This window comes from Sinocyclocheilus anshuiensis, unplaced genomic scaffold (assembly GCF_001515605.1).
Source record: "Sinocyclocheilus anshuiensis isolate Anshui unplaced genomic scaffold, SAMN03320099.WGS_v1.1 scaffold1709, whole genome shotgun sequence".
Lineage (NCBI taxonomy): Eukaryota > Metazoa > Chordata > Actinopteri > Cypriniformes > Cyprinidae > Sinocyclocheilus > Sinocyclocheilus anshuiensis.
Window position 1 is genome coordinate 133929 of NW_015541051.1, and position 20774 is coordinate 154702.

Sequence of the window (20774 nt, forward strand, 5' to 3'; positions counted from 1 at the left end):
ACATTACGCCATGTTAAGTGTTTATGTTTTTCTACAGGAGGAAAACGCGCAACAAGAGACTTTGCGCATTGCGTTCACATGCTGTTCTGTAGCCACGGATTTGCGGGTCTTGTCTTTATCTTGCAGGACCCTGTAGGTTACGGTACTAAATTAGTTGTAATCATTAAATCACCACCACAGCGTCTTGTCTCCATTGGCAACGCACACGATTTGTGTCGATTGCAAGTGACATCGCAGGTATCGGAGAGTGCAAGTGGCGACAGCAAGTGACTTCGTAATTTAGTTTCTTTTTTCTTGGCGTCCAGCGTAATCAACCCGGAACTAAAGTTCGATTCAGTTCGATTTGTGAACCGGCTCGACCGGTTACTTCCAGAGAACCGGCTCAAAAGAACGATTCGTTCAAGAACCTAACATTACTAGTATATGTGTGTGTGTGTGTGTGTGTGTGTGTACTGGTTTATATATCCGGATGTCTTTGTGAAGGAGTGTTCTTAAAGTTTGTACGAACATGTTTACTCTGTATGTGCTAAGGTAGGGGAAATGAATCGATCTTTCCACCACCTGAAATGATTTGTGTGATCACATTAGTGTGAAGTGTGGTGCGGGGAGTAATCACTGGATTGTAGTGTAGTGCAGTGCTGTATGTCACTTGGTTATCACTGTTTATCCTAGAGAAGGCCTACAAGTTGATGTTTGATGAACTTAGTTAAATGTTATTTATATAAAGTTTCTCTTTTTCTGAATAGCATTGTCAATAAAGTAAGCTTTTTCTATGAAGTCTGTGGCGTGGTGCCCCCTTTGTCCTCCATATATGTCTGGTTGAACCTCTTTTAAAATAATTGGAGGTTCGTTACAATAATAATGTTTATGGAGCACCATATCAGCATATAAGAATGATCTCTGAAGGATCATGAATCGAATGGGTTCTCTAACAAAGATGTGGCAAACTGGCCTTGATCTGAATGAAACATTTGAACCATCATGCCTTCACAACTTTTGTTCTCGCACACATTTGCAGTTTCATGCTGACTGAAATGACTGGATGGAGATAGATTATTTAACCATTTACATAGAAAATCCAGTGAGGTGCAATCACACCCTTTAATATTGTCATATGGTTTGCCACTTCACATGGTTTGTAATTGAGCCAATTTATTCAGAAATATTAATTACACACTAGTATGTTCAATATCTGAGGTGGCCATTATTCATATATGACTAAAGTTTAACTCATGAACCCTCATGATTTCTGCCATCTTTGGCCTCCTGAGGTGCCATAGGCATGTTGCAAGAAGCCATTTCATTTCAAGATCCCCTGCAGAAGCAAACATTGATACTGTGAACTTCTACAGTCTCTGGGCTTTATCAGATGTCTTGATTAGTTCAATGAACTTCAAAGATGTACAGTGTGAAGAGCACACTTTGATATAGCTACAGCCAGTGTCTGTGCGGAAGGTCCTCAAACTCCCACATGATTGCCATCTTGTTTGATTAGACATGTGACTCATGGAGCTGCTTATCCAGTAGCTGAACTTAGTTTTTTTTATGTCAGATTCAATCTGTTCTGTAGTCAGCTAGCTGAAAGCATTATCAAGATTTGCATGTTTCGAGGTTTGCAAGTGCTTGCTTGTTAATTTTTGCAAATGAATGATATTTAATAGAAATAATAATTAAATAGTTTTTAAAGTTAATAAGATAGAAAATGGTCAAATTCAACTTTATAAAAAATTAAATAAATGGCATACATAAGAATTTATTACTGCAAGGAGTCTATGTATCTGAATTGATTGCGGAAAATTATAATGTAGAAAAATACAAAGTTAGAGCAATTTCAATACAGTGCTTGATTGGCACTGTATGTGCAATATGGTTTGCTCTATTGAAATGAACATATAAGGTGCAGGAGGAGTGTAGAACTAGCAGGCCCTGAAATTCTTTTAATTTTACATTGTGACAAATAAATACCTTTACATTTGGAATTTTTCTCTTAACTAATTCTTCATGAAAATTGTGTTTAAGGTCAGCTCATAATCTCACACACCAAGGTTACTGATAGTTAATTGAATTAGTTCTGTACCGTTTCCTAGCAACAGTGGGGCAACTAATAAGAGAAAAAAAAAATCATGCTTGTGGCAGAGGAGGGTAGTGACAGAGGAGCAGGTGACAGCCACAGGTAAGACTTTCAACTTCAGTTCAATTTTTAGAATTAAAGACCAAATATTTTTTCACTAGTATTATACAGTCAAATACCAGTTTTTTTTTCTGGTTAGTTTTGTGTTGAACACTGCTTTTGAAATACGCTGATGTTTTGTTTTCTTTTAATGGCCATTTTTAAGTTGTTAAAAGAAATACAGTGTTTTAAATGATTTACAATATTTTTAAAGAGCAGTTAATGAACATCATTGTAAATTACTTGTGTTACATTTATCTGGTTATAAATAAGTAGTTGGAAACTATTCATAATGTTATCTGGCACTGCCAGTTTGCAGTTTGTTTAGTGGAGTGATATTTATAGTTAATTGCTTTTGCATGAAGATAGATTTAGTTTAGTATAGTAACTGTTTATTGCACGCTAAAAATAGTTAACTGCTTTTGTTCACTGTCCTTCTTGTGCAAAGCCAATATGCAGAATTCATCTGCAGCATGCCTCATAGATAATGTAAGAGGTAACGTGAGAGGATACCTACAGAAAAGACACAGGAGAACACAAAAACACATGCAGCATATCAGATGACTTTGTATGCAGTGTTACGCTTATGCAAATGTCTATTCACATTTCTACTGCAATGCAATGGTTTAGTCTCCAGTTTTCTAAATTAGCATACAAAAGAAGTACCGAGACTGTGGAAAACGTAGACAACATTGGCATTCTTTTTTCAAAGATTTATAAATCTTCTTAGACTGAATGTTCTTTGTGCCATTACAATTGCGCACTTTCTTTCTTTTTTTTTTTTTTAACTACACACAGAGAAAACTTTGCTGATTTGGCAAATAGAATGACTAGGAACAGTCCCTTATGTCATTATTTCAGATATTCTCTTGCTTGGCATGTCTTGCTGACATCTATATTTCTACCTTGTCCCTCCTCTCTTTTATACAGTTGTCTCTCACACTGAACCAATCAGGACTTGTGCTGTAATATAGCATTGTATATTAGGTGCTGTCTCAAATTGTATGGGAAGAATGGGAAATATTGTACTACATTACACAATTTTGCTGATAAGCTTTTCCTTAGATTGTTGTATATTGCTATTTATCCCACTTATAGTGTGCAGTTCTTTTTTTTTTTCAAATCTAAGAGCAACTGCATTATATTTATCATGCATATCAATTATGCACTGCTATCAAATGGTATATTCACAGCATGAATATTCATGTCCTTTGATAATAACCTAATTTTCTTTACTTGCAGCATCTCTTCCTCCCACTACACATGCACACTTTGGACTCGACTGCTTTAAACTTCATCATGAATTAAGTATTAGAGCGTTGTGCTGATGTGTAGCCTGATGTCACACTGGGCCTGAAGGGGCCTGAAGAGCTGAGATAGAAGGCTGCAGAGTGAGAATTACAAGTGAGCAAGGGAGAGCAAGTGCACTTCTCAGTTTTGCGATGACATTTTTTTTCCTTTTTAGTCTGTCTTTTGCCTCCCACATATATGCTGTCCTCCTTCATTCACTGCCTGCCTGCCTGAATTTGAAATGCTAATAATCTCCTCAGTGCTAGAAATATTCTGACTCTCTTTCTTCTATCTGTCTCTCCCTCTCCTTTGCTCACATTTGTCTGTCTGCCACACTTTCTCTGTGTGTTTTCCAGTAGTCTTCCTCTAGCCATTCCTTGGTTCCCTCGATTCATCAGTTCTGTCAGAGTTTCTCAGCTTTCTATCTGTCAGTCAAGGTCAAAGTTTTGTTTATCACATGCATATCAGTACAGTAGGAAAGAGATACTTTCTTTGCATCTCTTAAATAGGGAAAGTAATAAAAGAGAACTAATAATAATGCTAACACTAAAAAGCAAATAAATAATCAGTAGCACACTAATATGTTCCATATATAGCTGATACACCAGTAATATAAAGGCAGTCAGAAAAGACAAACAAAATGTGCATCGCTTGTTCTCTGGTCTTGTTTCACTGTTTGCCCTCTCAAATGTGCTCAGCAACTGTTCCGCAAGACCGCAAACCATATCAAATTCCAGAAGTAAGCCACTTAAGGTTTCCTACTTTCAGTCAGTACAACAGCCTGAAACAATGGCTTGAGTGTTCTGTTGTTATCTCCAAGAAACATCTTAGCTATGACAATAAAAAAGTGTAAGATGAAACAACTTAAAAAAAAAAAAATGTATTAGCTTCTGTGATATACTTGTTTAAATGTTTTAATATTTCTGAAGTTATAATCCAGCATATATTTTGATGTAATAACTGGTGATAAAAATCATAAGCTTAATTGCAAAACATTGTTACAGTAATTTGGATAATAATTGTATTAGTATTCAGAGTGAACTTACATTATTCCTGCACTACTCTCACCTCAATACTTATTTTAAAATATACGGCACATTATTGCTATATTATATATAATTATATATTATGCTAATTATAAAATGTGAATTTACTCTGTATTACAATTATTTAATTGGTGTATTTATTTATTTTATTTTTGTTACTGTGGTATCATTATGTTGTCATGGCTGCTGTTGTCATGACTGTGGTTGCAGTAAAGCAACTACATCTGCTTTTTTCCTAAACTGTAAAGAGAGTATTGATGATGCATGACTGCTTGACCTGAAAAGCACATTAAGGTGTTTTATTCACATAAGTCACATAAGTAGGTCTTTGCATTTTATTTTTCACTTTGAGACTCCAATATGACAAGAATACTTAATACAGTATAAATTAGTAATAGTGGTGCCATATACTGTAAAGGTCAGTTTCAAAAGATAGCTGTAGACATGCTTCATGAAATGTTGATTATGTGTTCCAGCACATCGTTTGCAAGTTGGATTTCTTATGTACTTTTTCCACTTGAATATTTTAGAATTATTGGCTAATTTGAGTGTTTGCAAAGTTGATGTGAAACCTGTTTGTCAGTAACATTAACAAATTGAGACCATCGCGAAATGAAGATTAAAACTTTTACCTGAGAGAGGATCTTCTGATGAGTTTTCATAACCTGTTTGTTTTGTGCTTTAATGTCATATTATGATATTTTCAATTATATTGATTAAATTAATGTCATTACCATAGTCTTTTTTATGGTAAACGCCTTAATATTAAATACAAATTAGTGCAATGAATCTAATTTTTCTAATGGCCTCAGTATTAATCCCTCTTTCTCTGTACCTCTCCTAACAGGTCCAAAAAAGGCCTTGATACAAGCCTTCTCAAATAGCCTCTACAAATTGTCTGCAAAGATGTCTACTGGATCTCCAGTGAGCAACATGTCTTCCCCTAGCACATCTCCACAGCCCCCTCTAAGCCCATCAGCACAGTCAGACATAGAAGGTCATGAGGACCCAAAGCCTACTCCTGCAGCCTCTTCGTTTTCCTTATCGTGTTGGGCTACCCAGACCCTATGTGATTTAGCAAGATGTGAAACAGACCTCAGGCGACTGAGGGAGCAACAAGTGACTGAAGCACAGATGGTAGGTCGAGGTGTGGAGCGTGCACTGCTTGGAGCACAAAGGGAGGAGCGCCGTCTACTGGAAAGGGTAGAACAGGATCACAGGGACCTACAGCTCAGACTGGAACAGGTGCAGAGGGACAATGGAGCAGCCATAAGGGTTGGACAAAGATTGGTTGACCAGCGGTTATATAAAGTCATTAAACTTAGAGAGCTAATAAAGATATGTGGTGGTGGTGGTGATGGTAATAAAGATCGAGAGGGGGATCTGAAGCGGGACCAGCTTCTTAAGGGTGTTGCAGAACTAGTCCTACCTTGGGAAGTCTCGCTTGCACTCAAACGTGTGTCTTTTAAACCAAGTGCCCAACCAAACACTGTAACTTTTGGTGAGATCAAAGTACAAGACCACAGCTTCCATTTTTCTGTTAGAGGCTGTGGGCCGCAGGGGCAAATGTGTTCCCTCCATGCCAATGAAGCACGCGGTGGGGCTCATTTCAGTGGAGAGGGCCAAAGCACACCTGATGGAACAAGTCCTGGGCAAAACCAAGTCCTATCTCCTGGGCCTAATCCAGGGCACTCATCAACTAGTGGGAACTTGAGGGTTGTCCGGAAGCTCTGTTTGTCAGCCCGAAGTGATGAAGAATCAGGGGAAGAGGTGAAGTGTCAGTCCCCACAACTGCGTCACAGATCCCCTAAACAAGTCCCATGTGAACGGGATTCATCACAGGAGGATGAGTGTGAATCTCCTTCATCTGAATGCAAAGGAGATGAGCTCTTTTTGGCTGTACCATTACTTAGTCATGGCGAGTCAGAGGGTGAGGATTTTGCCCGTATACAAAATGGACCAATCACACAGTTTGCTTCACAGAGAGCAAGAAGGCAACGAGAATTCTCTCCATCTCCAGAACAAGGTCACCAAGAACAAGGTGGCTGGTTCTTGCATCAGTTTGACCATAAAAATCATGCCAGACGGACTGGATCTTCATCACCGCAGACCCCTAGAGAGATCACCTCTAATCAAGGCAACAACAACCACTTCCTTCGTGGCAGGTCTTGTTCTCAATTAAGTGCATCCTCAGATGACCACCCACAAAATCATGCACCATCCCCTGCAGACAGTGTAGATTCTGGGTACACTTTCATTGTCAGCTCCCCCAGAGATTTTTCCAACTCCCTGCGTCCTACTGCTCGCCTCTCCAGATCAGCTGCTGATCTTTCCTACTGCAACAGACCCCTCAGTGAAACCAGAACACACCAGTCAAGCACATGGAGTGTAACTAAGAGTCATATGTCCTCACTCTCAAGCCCCACCTTCCAAAAACAAAATGAGGTATCACGGACTAAATCCTGTCCCAGTCATGGTAACTTCTCTCAAAAGAACACCCAACAGCATGCTTCTTGTTCCAGTAGAGTGTCTCGTTCACTCTCTATGTCTGTTATCGATAACTCATCTCAGAAAAGACTGAACCACTTCACATCAGGACGGCAGAATTCTCTAAATGAGAACAGACTGCGTGGAGAAAGGAGTGAGCCAGCTCTTCTAGAGTTAGAGGAGGATGCCGAATCATTGGGACCAGAAGAGGTGCGTCTTATCCGTCAGTTTGGTAAACAAGGCTCAGGACGTGCTGATCTCACGCTGCCCAGTGGTGTCCATGCAACACCGCAAGGTCAACTATTCCTTGTGGATTGTGGGAATGCTCGTGTACAGGTAACTGATGCCCATGGCAATGTCCTACAACACGTGACTTCTCCAACTAATGACTTGGGAGGCTCCTTGCGACGTTGCCGCAATTACTTCGATGTGGCTGTTAACGCCAAGGGTCTGATTGCTCTGAGCTGTGCAGCTGAAAGGGCTCTCCTGATCCTTAGTCGGCATGGGCGTCTCCTCCAAACATTTGGAGGGGGACCCTACATTGCAGGAGTACCTCGAGATGAGTTGGAAGCACCAAGGGGAGTGACAGTCACCCAAAGAGATGAATTCCTAGTTGCAGATATACGAAAGGGTACTCTTACAGCACTAAAACTTGAACCTAAAACCGGTTCCAGATTGGAACGCACTGTGGTGACCGGTTTCCACAGGCCTTACCTGGTCTCAGCATGCTTGCACACTGGTCTGGTTGCAGTGTCTGAGCGAGGCAGTGAAATTGGGCAGGAGCCTTGTGTGAAGATTTTAGGACCAGGATGGGACACCCTACGAATCCTGGGTGTTTGTTCTAGCTTAGGACCTGTACTCTCCTGTCCCTGGGGCCTCTGCATTGATAAGAATGGGTCTGTTTTGGTGGCAGACTGGGGAGAAAAACATCGGGTACTTCTATATCCCTCTGAAGGGGCAGGACGAGTGATTTTGTCTGATGGACTGAGCAGCCCTCGTGGACTGGCACTTTTACCTAATGATCTGCTAGTTGTGTCAGACAGCATGCACCACTGCGTTAAAATTTATCAGTACAAATGAAGAGTTACCACAAAGCTTAAAATTCAGAAACAGGTAAAACTTTAGTATAGGGACCAATTCTCTCTATTAACTAGTTGCTTATTAACAGTCCTACTGATAAGATATTGGCTGTTTATTAGTACTTACAAAGCACATTCTGTATGACCATATTCTACATCCCTAATCCTGCTCAGTACCTAAATTTAACAACTACATTACTAACTATTAATAAGCAACAGAATTGGACCTTAAAATAAAGTGTGACTTAATGAGATGAGTATTTAGCAATATATATTTAATTTACTATTTGCTGCCAGTACAATATCATATTGCATGGTGTATAGCAATGGTTGACAATCTACAATATGCAAGAATAGTAGTAGAGATCAGTAATATCTGTATTTAGTTGTTTATTTAGCATTGAAATCCCTCAAATATACATGCCAAATAACTGCTTAATGTAATCCTCAGTCACACAGTCTTATAGTTACCCATCATTTTTACTTCCACTGCAATCAACTTTTTGCAATCCACTGATAGTGAGGTACAGACCAGTTGGGATGTAATCCAAGTAATATTTTGTGGGATATTTTATTAGGTTGGAGGTGATATATAAGTGTGTGTATGTGTGTTTGTATATGTATAGCTTAACAAAACACTTCACATAGTCACAAAAGAGCTTGAAAAAAATTTTATTTACTTTTGTAGACAAGTCAGACTGAATGCATAGGCTGACTAACCTAGAATTTTGTGTGTGGTGCTTTGACATTTGTTTCAAATCCCTGGCGATTTTTCTTTCTACCGCACTTGTTTGACTTTGTAATAATGAGACTATACTGTATGCTATTGATACTGAAGAACCTTGGCAGCAGGAGGCAGTAATGATACATCAACATGTTAATGCACTTGGAAAGGAATTGTTCATCAGTGAACTCGAGAATGAAATAAAAATAAAAAAAAAATGGACAAGGCTCCTGTTCATTGAAAAAAGTCTTCAAGGATGATTAGAAAGGATGCTTTCTAAAATATCTCAATTTATATGTGTAAATGTCTTTGTTCTTAAAACATAACATTAAAGAAGCTTGTCTATTTGAGCACTTCTGTTCATCATTAGTATACTTGGCCCTTGAATAACAACAGGAATGTAACTACTGAATGTGAAACATTCTTGGTATGACTGTGAAATATTAAAAAGTGAGCCAGAACTGCTGGAATCTTTTGAATAATTCTGGAATTCTTTCCTGCTAGCTCTAGAATCCTCGGAGTTCTGTAATGACTTGCTGCATGAGTGAGAGTCTCTCAAAGCTCAACAGGGAATGTTGACTAACAAACACACCCAGTCTGCTACTCCTTTTCAGTTAGAACTTAGGCTAAACACATTCTCTTGGCTTGGTCCCAAAAAAACAGGATGGCTATAATCTAATCAAAATGACATCTGCTCACTTCTTGAAGGGTCTACACAAACATGCAGACATTTAAATAACCTAATTTCATACAGAAAAAAAAAACTTGATAGAAATTTTTGTGATATCCTTCCTCTGTCCTAAAAATGTTTTGTTATTGAATAGAAAGGTGTTCCTCTCCCTTGTTTACACTGTCAGAGGATGTGGTGTCTCCTTGTCGGTCAGGAAGTGGAGCCTTGTCTTTGACTTTGTGTGTGACTGAAGCCGGAATTAATTCAACTAAAGTTTTCATCACAAGTCCACACGTCCCTTTTTTGCCTCATGTGCAATTAATGACCTTTAATAGTGGTTTGAAACACTTTTATAGCAGATAATATGTTTATTTGTCAGGTCACAATAGTGTGGGATGTGGAATTGTGAGAAAACATGGGCAGATGAACTTCCCAGAAAGAGAAACCCGTTCTACCTCTTCTATTCTTAAATTGTTTTAGGACATTAAATGTATCAGTCTTTTACATTGAATATTTAACCATAAGCATTTTAATAGGTCACATTCCTATAGCTAAAAACAGATCATGTCTTTAGCAATGCCAAGGTCATGGATTTGATTCACAGGGAATGCATGAACTAATCAAATGTATATTTTGAATGCAACCTGAGTCGCTTTGAATTTTTTGTAAAGCTAGATTCCATCTTAATGAAGATATTCTGGTGTGCATTATTATGATTTAACAGGAATAATAGAAAAAAATGGTTTTATACCACCATCTTGTCTGTGAGGTCCCATATAATGGTTGCAATGAATAAGCCTTCTAGTAAAGAATGATATTCAGAAAGGAATGTTAGATGGCTCTTAAAATTCTCAAATAAAAATATATCCTGCAGTGTCTACAAGAGAGAGAAAAAACCCACCTATAAAAGAACTCAGTGCAAGTTGTCCTTCATTATAGAGGAATGCCTGAGTTTGCAGTTTATCTACAAACCCCAAACCACATTATCCGAGATAGGGTAAACACTAGTTATGTCTTGAAAAAAAAAAAAAAAAAAAGAACACAGATAACCAACTTTCAAAATGAAAATGATATGCTTTAAAATGTCTCAGCAGTCTGAGAAATTAAAATGTCTCCGAGAATTTTAAATAGATAATGACATAGTAAACTTTTTGATATTGCGTTTACGAGGTCTAGCTTGTTGTAACAGTAACAGTTTTGCCACAAGTCTCAGTATGTAGCTGCATATTTGAGATCCACATGCAACCTATAATAATGTGCTTATGGATAAGAAATAATTATTAATATGGAGCAGCATGTCTCTATTGTTCATGTTGTGCATGTCTTAAGGAAATTTACCTTTTTCCCCCATCTAAGAATAAACATATATTTCCTTGCAGTGTGTGTTTGTGTGTAAGTTTCTTCAATATGGGTGGCTAGTGTGGGTGTTTTGTGCTGTATCCTATGGTTACAGTGTGTATATTACAGTACGAACAGTGTCTGTATCTGTGCCTGTATGTGCAACAGGCAAAATGCCAAATGAGTGGCATTTTGCATGTTGTTGCACACACACAGCCACAGTTGTTTGCTTTGAGGGGATTTATAGAAGTAGCAAGTAAACTTTAGAGGGGCAATAAAAATACCCCTCACAGGGAGAGATGAGAGAGAGAGTGTGTGTGTGAGAGAGAGAGGGGGGTGGGGGGCACGACAAATGTTAGCCATTACTGAGAATGCACAAATAAGGAAAGGCTTGTTGAAGAATGTGCAACATCTTTACATTTAGAGTATGGGAGAAATATAACTCAAAAGGACAGAAAACATCTAAATTCTTGAGCCCATGGATTTAACTTAAATGGCTTGGCCCAAAAATGTCCATCATCACCCTCATGTTTTTCAAAACCTTTTTTTTTTTCTGTTGAACATGAATGTTCAGGCTTTTCTTTTCCTTGCAAAGTATCTGTCAAAGTGACTGAGATTAAGTCATTATAAACTGAAAATGTTTCCTTTCAAAGCCCATTCATTCTTCATGCTTTCTAACTTGGTGCATTCAAGAGAAACACAACAACCATATTTGCACAGAGTAATTTCTGTAGAGAGAAATACAAAGAATGAATTGTGACTAAATTTTTTCTTACACGTCTGCGACTACATAGTTTCTTACACCATACTTCTTTCCAAATACATGACAATGACTGAATAATATTTTGGGATGAACTATATCTACTAAGCTTGATTTATGTAATTTTGTAATATAACATGATAGCTTAACAAATGCTGGAAATATTTCAATGCACAAATGGTAATTCTATAGAGTCAAGTAAACTCATATACATAACTGTAATAAATCAAAAGGCAACCAGCTTCAGCAGATTTTTGAGTTTTCTCTAGGTTTTACTTTGTCTATAAGAGTACTGAATAAATGTGAGGGACAGAGGTGCTAAATGATCTGTTGCATGTAAACCAAAGGGATGCCAGGTTTGCTTCTTTCTTGTTCCTACACAAATTTGCACACAGACACACAAAATCATATACAGTTTTAATTAGTGCATCTCAATTAATTTTAACATACAAAACAGTATAAACATTATAAATTACCTATGGCAAAATGTAAAATTCACATCACCGTCTCCCGTCGCGTCAAGACCTTCAACTTAAATTTAGTCATCCTCTGATGAGCATGTATGGGAGGTCATATCTTCCTCCCTAACTACTTGTAGAACTGTAACTTCTCACTTTCTTTTTTCCATCTCTTTCTGTAATTCAACTGGAATGAAGCTTTAAAATATGAATTTGCCTTGGTGATAGGTCAACTGGTTCACTGTTGACAATATGACAGAATGCGTAATTTAAAAAACTCAAGGTAAATTAGGAATAGCAATTATGGACACGTCTATGTCCTGAAACAAATAGTATGTTAAATTTAGCACATCTTTAAAAGACATAAACATTAGTGATGACTTCCACTAGTCATGAAAACATATCTGGAATATAAAGCCACTAAGCTTCAGTGGCACTTTGAAAAAGCCCTTTTTGTCCCAGTAAGTCCAAGTCTGGGTGCAAATCACAGAGACTGAGCAATGTACAGCAGGTCACCCAAAAACACTGTTCTGAATGTAGATGCACTCCAATTTCAAAAGCATTCTTATTAGCTCTTATATTTCACCAACATAAAACAAAGGTGGCACTGCTGAGCCACAATGTGTATGAAGATGAAAGAGTGAATAGCTCTTTTGTCTATGAAAAGTTGTGTCATTTATGTCGAGTTATGGGAACAAAAATCCATGGGGTATGTATATGTTGACTTTTGCAAATGCGTAACACAAGCAGAGCAAATATCCATAAGTGTTCCTCTTAATGTAAAAATATTTTCCTGTGATTGTATGAGAGAGTGCCAGCTGCTCTCCATTGTGACGGCATGAGGAGGAAAAGCTCTGGAATGTACACAGCTTGAGCCTTTGAACTCAGGTTCCTCTATGCTCCCTATGTCTTTCCCTCTTCTTTTGTGCTTTGGGGTCAATGGGTTGAAGAGAGGTGGAAGTCAGGGTGTTATGACTCTCTCATCTGCCATCTTCCTCTACTCTCAACACCTCCCACACAGAGTGCAGTGATTCTCCTACACAACCCTCATCTCCTTGAACTCCCAAATGTCCAGGTTTGCCTACAAAAGACAAAGTTGTCACTAGAATTCCAGACATTCCAAGTCACAATCATAAAGACTGCAGCTTAAAAGCAGAATGTGGTTCACTTCCATCTGGGATATCTGACAACTGCCTGATAAGACACATTATGGACATTCAAATAAATAAACCTGTCTTTGATCAATTAATAAATTTTACATTTGCAAGACAATCAACAAATTACAATTAAATATAGACAAATGTAATGTTCTATATTTTGAGAAACATAATGCCTCACCTCAGAGAGGGGTTTCCCGCTTGTAAAGTGCTGCACTGGTTGGCCCTTCAAACTGCAGCTTAATTGCCTGTTTGAGATTCAGCTGGGGGTCAGTAGTTGTCATGTTAAACACAGACACGTTAGGTAAGGCACTATGTGGGGAAATAGCTGAAAGGTCAATGGTTGGAGACATGGATGTCTTTTGAATTCCTCCCCAATCATCTTTTTGTGCATGGGATTGGAAGTGAAAATGTGGGTACCCCAAAGGGGGGCTTTCCCCAATTTTTGTTTGTCGAATTGGGCCCTGTTGGTTTGGCATCACCCCTAAGGAAGCCATAACTGAGTTCCACTTTAGATCTACTCCAACAGCTTGTTTGAGGCTCTTCTCTATCACATCCGCGATGATGTAAGGAGTTTTAGGTTTTAAGAGGTAGTTGCCATCCACCGAGTATCCAAGCCCTTTTAAGGGTTTGTCTGAGTCCAGGAGTTCAGTGAGTGTGTACTGTTCATTTGTGGGACTGCTCTTGGGAACAGCCTTTTGATTGTGCCTAGAAGCTCTGCCCTGAAGACTGGCTGGATTGGAACCAGGTAGAGGCAAGGTGGATGGCCGACTGCGGCAACGAGGAAGCGAATGTTGTTGAATCTGCTGGATGAAATTCAGGCTGTCAGCAGGCACAGTCTGTACTGTGGCCAGGGAGTGGCAGGTGGAGGAGGAAGTCTGTGAGGCAGGCATGGAGTGGAAACGCTCTGCAGTGGAAGCTGGGGAACAGGAGGCAGAAACTGAGGTCGAAGATGGAGAAGATGTGGCTGGGACTCCATCAACACCCACTTCTCCTGAACTAATGGATGCTTGGGTCTTGACTATGGCTGAAAGATAAGAATTGTTGGGAGCACCACTAGGTGTAAACGGTATGAGACCTGAGAAGGGCTTTGCGCCATAGCTCTCCAGAAGTCGCACAATTGTGAAATGACCTTGTTTTCCTGCTACCTTCACTGGGCTGCGGCCATAACGGTCCACATTGTCTGGTTCTGCACCTTTCTCTAAAAGCAAGGCCACAATTTCAGCATGGCCCTCCTGAGCAGCAATGCTAAGTGCTGTGGCACCCTGCTGTTTGCAAGCCAGGTCTACATTAAGACCTTTAGCCCTAAGCAGCAGCCTGCCAGCAGCTGCATGACCTCTCCAGGCCACAGAGTGCAAAGGAGGCCGACCATCAAGATCTCTAGCATTTGGGTCAGCTCCATATTTCAGCAACAGTTCAATACCTTCCAGGTCTCCTTGCCAAGCTGCTACATGGAGTGCAGTTCGCCCTTCTGCATCTTTTGACTCCAGAGGGACACCGCCTTTTTCAATGAGTAGGATGGCCATGTCTAAACGGCCCTCCAGGACCAGCAAATAAAGAAGAGGTCTTCCTTCAGCATCACGGACATCAGTGTCTGCCCCTCTACGCATCAACAACTCCACAATCTCCCGATATCCCTGGAGAGCGGCCGCACTGAGTGCAGAGTGTCCATCATATGCACGATGATCAATGGGTGACTTTCGGTCTAGAAGTAGCCTGACTGTACTGCAGTGCCCTTCTTGTGCTGCTAGTATTAGAGGGCTCCGACCCTCTACATCAAGCTCACCCACACGTGCCATGCTACCTTGCTCTGTCAATATTGCACACACACTTTTGTGACCTTCACAAGCTGCAGCATGCAATGGAGTCCAGCCCAGGTCATCTTTGTGATTCTCATCCAAACCCCTGTCCAGCAGTGCTCTTGCGACTTCAATACTACCCTTTGCTGCAGCCAAGCAGAGAGCAGTGCGGCCTTCTCCGTCGATGCCATCCACTGCTGCCCCCCAAAACAGCAAACGGTTAACTGTGCTAGCATGCCCCAGAGCTGCAGCTGCAAGAAGAGGAGTGATAGCAGAGGGATGAGATCCAGGACTTTCATCTACATCAGCTCCAGCTTCCAGCAGGAGTTCAACCACTTCCTCATGCCCTTCGTAAGAGGCTAGTAGTAAAGGCGTCATTCCATCTGTGTCCTTATGTTCTGGATTGGCACCTCGCTCCAACAGAAGGCTTACAACCTCTCCATGCCCTCGTCCTCCAGCTGCTGATGGCACACATAATGCAGCAACAGACAGAGCGGTACGTCCATCCCCATCCGCTAGATTTAAATTGGCCCCAGCATTCAAAAGGATCTCCACTGCCTCTTTATGACCCATGTAGGCTGCAGCTATTAGTGGAGTACGTCCCTCACGGTCTGAGCGGTCTACTTCAGCACCATGATCAAGGAGGGTCAACAGAATTTCCTCATGTCCACCCCATGCTGCTGCTCGCAAGGCTGTCCGGCCATCTGAATCACAGCCATCAATCTCTGCCCCTGCTTCCAGAAGTAGACGCACAGCTTCCTTGTGGCCACCCCATGCAGCAGAGCGAAGAGCAGTCCATCCCTCACTGTCCACATGCTCCAGCAGGGCTTGTGCTGCAGGACTCTTGCTCCCTTGCTCCTGCACCCACTGTAGCAACACCTGCAGCACACCAACTTGGCCTTGTCTGGCAGCAAGCGTCAGTGCAGTCTGCCCCTGGTTGTCGTTCAGTAAAGGGTCTGCTCCACGGCATAACAGCAATGCTGCTACATCTACATGTCCAGCATTGGCTGCAGCTGCTAGTAAAGTCCGTCCATCTGATGGGTCTGTACGGTTCACACTGATTCCACTGTCAAGAAGTGCTCTCACAGAGTCTTCCCTCTGTAATGCTCGCCGAACTATCCTGCCTCCTCCTCCAATACAGTGAATCCCGACACTGGAGCTATTGTCTGGTGAACAGCTTGCAGGGTAAATTCCACTTTTCATTAAGAGTTGTAGTACATCTTGCTGAACTAATACAGGTGTATGACTAGAAGAACAGTCTTTTCTGGCACCATTAAGTGCTGGAACTCCAGTCCATAGCAACCACAGTGCCAGGAGGGCTGGTTCCCCTTCATGAACTCCACTGTTGAGGAGGTGGTGGGCCAGCTGGCAAGTCTCCTCTGTACCCAAACTACTGGCTCGAAGAGAGAGGGACATGGCCAAAGAAAGGTGACCATCCTTCACACAACACAGAAACTTCTGTGTGCAGTATTTAACATCAGTTAACCATTCTGCAAAACTGTTATGAAAGAGGAGTTTACTGCCCTCAGGGCCATCTACAAACAGAGATGCCAGAGCCCCCATCTGTGCTTGGAAGTCTCATCAAATGTCTTTGTAGCCCTGTTTTTTTTGTCTAATTTATTGAAAATGAATTGAAATAATACTTTGCCTAATGGAAACGCTGCATTCTGTTTAGAGTCAGCATAGCTCATAGTTCTGATAATAATTAATATCAACACTTGTTTTCTTTAATAGTATAGCATTTTAAACAGCACACCTTATTTTGTCTGTTTTGGTTAAATGGTTCAGTATTGAACTTCCAGTCTCATTCTCCCACCATAAAATACATAGTTATAAGCATGCCGTGTTTATCGGTTCCTTATCTCCAACACGTGGGCTCACATAATTTGTTGAGCTAATGCCCTTTTAACATGCTCACAGATCACAGCTTGAGCCAAACAACCTAATAAATGTTCTTCCTGACTCATTATGTCTACAAAGACAAGCTATGGGCTTGTCTTGACCCCAGGAATGGTCATGCAAGTTAAAGTTGTCAAACAGAGAAGGGTTAAGAGATCAAACCTAAGAGAAGAGTTATGTGAAACTTTTTATACTTTAGTAGTGGACAAAATGGGAGGTTTAAGGCTTTTGCTCATGGCCAGGCAGCTGAAGGTTAGGCTACAGGATTTACAACCAACCACTGCTTCAGCTGGAAACATTTGCAAGTCCACACTGCCAAAATCAGATAGGTTTTCAAAATCAGAACTGAGAATAGGTTACAGTTGCTAATTCCATTGTGCTTGGCAAAACATTTAGTCATTTAATCTACTTACAATACAATAATCTTAAAGGAATTTTCTGTTTACTACAACTACCTATAGAGACAATCTATAGAGCTTCAAACTGATGAACAAGTCATAATTATTTCCTGATGACAGAAGTTCATGTCCTGATAAAATAAACTGTCCTCATCATTGGTTGCCTTTTAAATAAACAGTGTTAATGATAACTTATGTACGTCAGAGAGCATGTTGAATACAGCAGGGACTGACGCTCGCATTTCACTCCTAAACTAACCCTTCTTACATTCTCTTGCCAGGACCAGAGAAAAACATCACAACAGTTTGTCAGCATGTGTAAGGCAAATGTGGAATGTGGGCCTGTATATACGTCAGATCTGTAAGGGAAAACTGAAAGAACCAGTGTAAGCGCAAACACTGAAAGAAGATAAATAGAATAGAGAAAGTTATCAGTGTGGCGACCTCACCGAGGGACACAAACTCCACAAACTAGTGGCACGACTCTTGGTCTTTACCCCCTTTTTTCCCCCGAAGGTTGTAAATAGCGTCATCCATCTGCACTGAACGCTGGGCTATTGTGATAACTGTGAATAGGCGTCATTATTGCGAAGAGAGGAATAAATAAATAAACATATGTGTCAGAAAAGCAGAACAATAGCCCCTTTTCCTGCTTTTGACAAAGTCTTTCTGAGGGGTATCAGACGAAAATACGATGGAGGGGGAGAATATAAGGGGTGGGAGGGTTTAGTAGGAAACAATAAAAGAAACCTTGTTCAAGCAAAATGTCACTGAGTGCATTTACATTCACAACAAACACTAAAAACATCAGCTTACTATGAATAACCAGAAAACGCAAGAAAAAGTGTTTACATGATTTTAAAATTGTATGTTTTTTTTCCCTCTGGCTTTGACAACCAAATATCACAGACCAAAATGCACTCATTTTTTGTCTTTTAAAAAAGACTAAGAGAAAGCTGTGTGGATTATATTCAAAACAAGCATCTTCTGCAATGACGCTTTATTTGTTACACAAAACGTCACAAATTGAAGGTATAATTGATTATTTGATCTTAAAATTCCATGTTAAATGCTAAAATGTTCTGGAGCCTGACACTCTGTTAGACAAGAAACACAACAACATGTCTAAGTCATTTAAAGGCCCCACTGAAGTGTCATTTTCCTTGCACAAACAATGTGAAATACAGAGGGAGCGTGTAAGGTACACCAAAGGCCTAGCTGTGAAACATCTGGGATTTCTCACAGGAGTAATGCTTGGAGAGCAAACATGAAATGCTTGGAGAACTAAAGGCTGACAGAAATGAGTTCAAAGGGATCTTGAACAGTGAGTGATTTGTTGCAGAGCAAAAGCAAGAGAAAAATGTGAGAAATTCAGAGAAAGAAAAAAGTGTTTTTTAGATATACTGAAATAGTGAATTACAAGATTTATAATCTATATCAAAATGTTGTAATTTGTACATTAGATAAAACTATTTTCAAGAAGAAACTAAGTACTTACTGAAAATTAAGAAGTAGTATTATGGCAGAGTTACATATGCCATATATCGATTATATATTTTTTCCTCATGATATTGCATTGATACATCAGGTTCTAATAACATTGTATTTACTCCTTAACTTTAAATATAATTCATTTATGTGTTCATTCACATAATTTTCTACAGTTCAGACTTCAGAAGAAACAGGCTATCTAAAAAATCTAGCTTTGTAACTCTGGTTTCTATCCAATTATGATAAGTGACATTGCAATGTATAAACCAACCTTTTAAAAGTGTCATCAGGTTCTCTTTGGCAGTGGAGGGGCTCCAGGACAGCAGCAATAGCAGCACTGCTTATCGCTTTCACATAGTTCGGTTCCAGAAGTGGACTTTCCTTCAGCTGTTCAACCAGCCCCAGGACAAATCTCCACACTTCAATACTGCCTGCATCCTCTCGCTGGCAATAGTGCCAGGACAAACACCGTGATGCCAACCCTGCCGCCCTGCATGCTTCCGACTGAGGCCAAACCAGTTCTGTGAGGAGGGCTGTCTTACCCGTGCCCGGGCCCCCAGTCACTAGGATCCCTGGAGAGACACGGGCTGTTCCCTCCACTCTCTTGGAGGAGTCTCGCACCTCTAGGCATCTTTGTAGCTTCTCGAGGGCCCATTCACGGCAGTAGAACCGCCGGCCCCGTAACAAGCTGGGTAACATGCTCCTCATCTGGCCCTCAGGAGATGAACAGGGAAGGACCATGAGGATTTACCTTCTTCCATAGTCCCTAATAGAACAAGCGAAGTAGGTGGCTCTTGGAATCTCTTCAAACAACTGGCACTGATGCTAAGAAAAAGCAGTGGGGTTCGGTTGGGCTGTATGCAAATGTTTGCTACCGAAAGGTTTCCGGCATGGAGAATCAGAGAGAGTGTCCTCAGATGACTGTTGGCTGCAGGTGTGTTTGTATTTTGCAATCCCGTAGGTCCAAGTCATGCTGTTAGTCAGAAGCCCTGTAAGACAAAACAAACATAAAGCTTGATGAGAAGGGTGTAATTCGGCCGATGTTTAAATACTTTCTCCTAACTCAGTTTAATATGCAGATACAAGTCATAATAATAATAATACCTTTCATATATAAAATGCAGCTCAAGTGCTTCAGAGGTCAGCAAATAGAAAAACAGAATAATTAAAATAAAATAGAAGTGAAACATTTACAACAGGAAATATAAAATTATATAGATTGCGTCACCCTAAACTATTGGTTGCGCCAATTTTTTCAAAAAACAGAAAAAAATGTTTTGTAGTACAACAGTGTTTACACCATTCACAGACATTAGTTTGTGAGTGGCTTACTTTATGAATGATTTCTTGGCATAGGCTACTGTACTGTAAATCTCAAGCGATCTGGTGGTGCTGCGTTTAGCCATTATGCTCCAAAAACATGGAAGCTTTTACTGATTGAAAACTATCATTATTTTCTCAATTCCGTTTGGTGCTGCTAGCGGCACAGAAATTACACACTTCACCTTTAAATGAAAGTGTGGCATTTAACTCAGCCATGACATGTGAGAAGGAAAGGTTGAGAGGGAAACAGAAATAGAAAGAGGGGTAGAACGTATCTGTCAAACTCCCATGAAAGCGAGAGCTCGGATATGCAAGTCAGTCAAGGTGCTGACCAAACCCTCAACTCAAACTGTCCTAAGCAATAAAGAAATAAAGTTAAAGAGAGATCAAGAAAGACACTGAGTAAATAAAAAAAAAAACAACACAAAATCTTACCTTTGAAATGTGCTGTTTCATGTTTTTACTTTATGTTTTCTCCATGGCAGTGTTCAGTCTCGCCTCAAATGTATTACTCTCTCTTCACGTCTTTCTGTTGCTCCTTTCTTCCTCCTCCTTCCTCCAGAGGTCTTATGGTTTTGCTGGACAGACAGAAATTCACTCCTCCCTTCGCATATTCTCCTCGGCTCCCGGCTGCATACCGGTTTTTCTGGTCCTTTATCTCCTCCCCTCCTGCTCCTTAACATGT

General features: G+C 40.3%; 2 protein-coding genes across 2 annotated transcripts; one reads left to right on the forward strand and one right to left on the reverse strand.

The window, feature by feature from the left end:
- Window positions 1-2123: 2123 nt before the first annotated feature.
- LOC107690619 (uncharacterized) lies at window positions 2124-8073 on the forward strand. Its single transcript, XM_016489002.1, has 2 exons — window positions 2124-2173; window positions 5319-8073. Exons 1-2 carry the CDS (start codon window positions 2124-2126, stop codon window positions 8071-8073), a joined length of 2805 nt encoding a protein of 934 aa, XP_016344488.1.
- Window positions 8074-11968: 3895 nt separating this feature from the next.
- Window positions 11969-19961, reverse strand: LOC107690620 (ankyrin repeat domain-containing protein 50-like). The gene is made up of 4 exons (XM_016489003.1): window positions 19871-19961; window positions 19038-19755; window positions 13361-16476; window positions 11969-13103 (listed from the first exon to the last, which is right to left on the reverse strand). The coding sequence occupies exons 2-3, from the start codon at window positions 19505-19507 to the stop codon at window positions 13362-13364; spliced, it is 3585 nt and encodes a 1194-aa protein (XP_016344489.1). The 5' UTR covers window positions 19508-19755; window positions 19871-19961; the 3' UTR covers window positions 11969-13103; window position 13361.
- Window positions 19962-20774: the final 813 nt, after the last annotated feature.

Excerpts from the sequence above, each read along its gene's own strand:
- LOC107690619 (XM_016489002.1), top strand. The coding sequence starts at position 2,124 with ATGCTTGTGGCAGAGGAGGGTAGTGACAGAGGAGCAGGTGACAGCCAC. Across the intron at positions 2,174-5,318 it reads GGAGCAGGTGACAGCCACAG|TATTAATCCCTCTTTCTCTG; the intron begins GTAAGACTTTCA and ends TAATGGCCTCAG.
- LOC107690620 (XM_016489003.1), bottom strand. The coding sequence starts at position 19,507 with ATGGTCCTTCCCTGTTCATCTCCTGAGGGCCAGATGAGGAGCATGTTA. Across the intron at positions 16,477-19,037 it reads CCTGATGACACTTTTAAAAG|TTTTGCAGAATGGTTAACTG; the intron begins GTTGGTTTATAC and ends CTTTCATAACAG.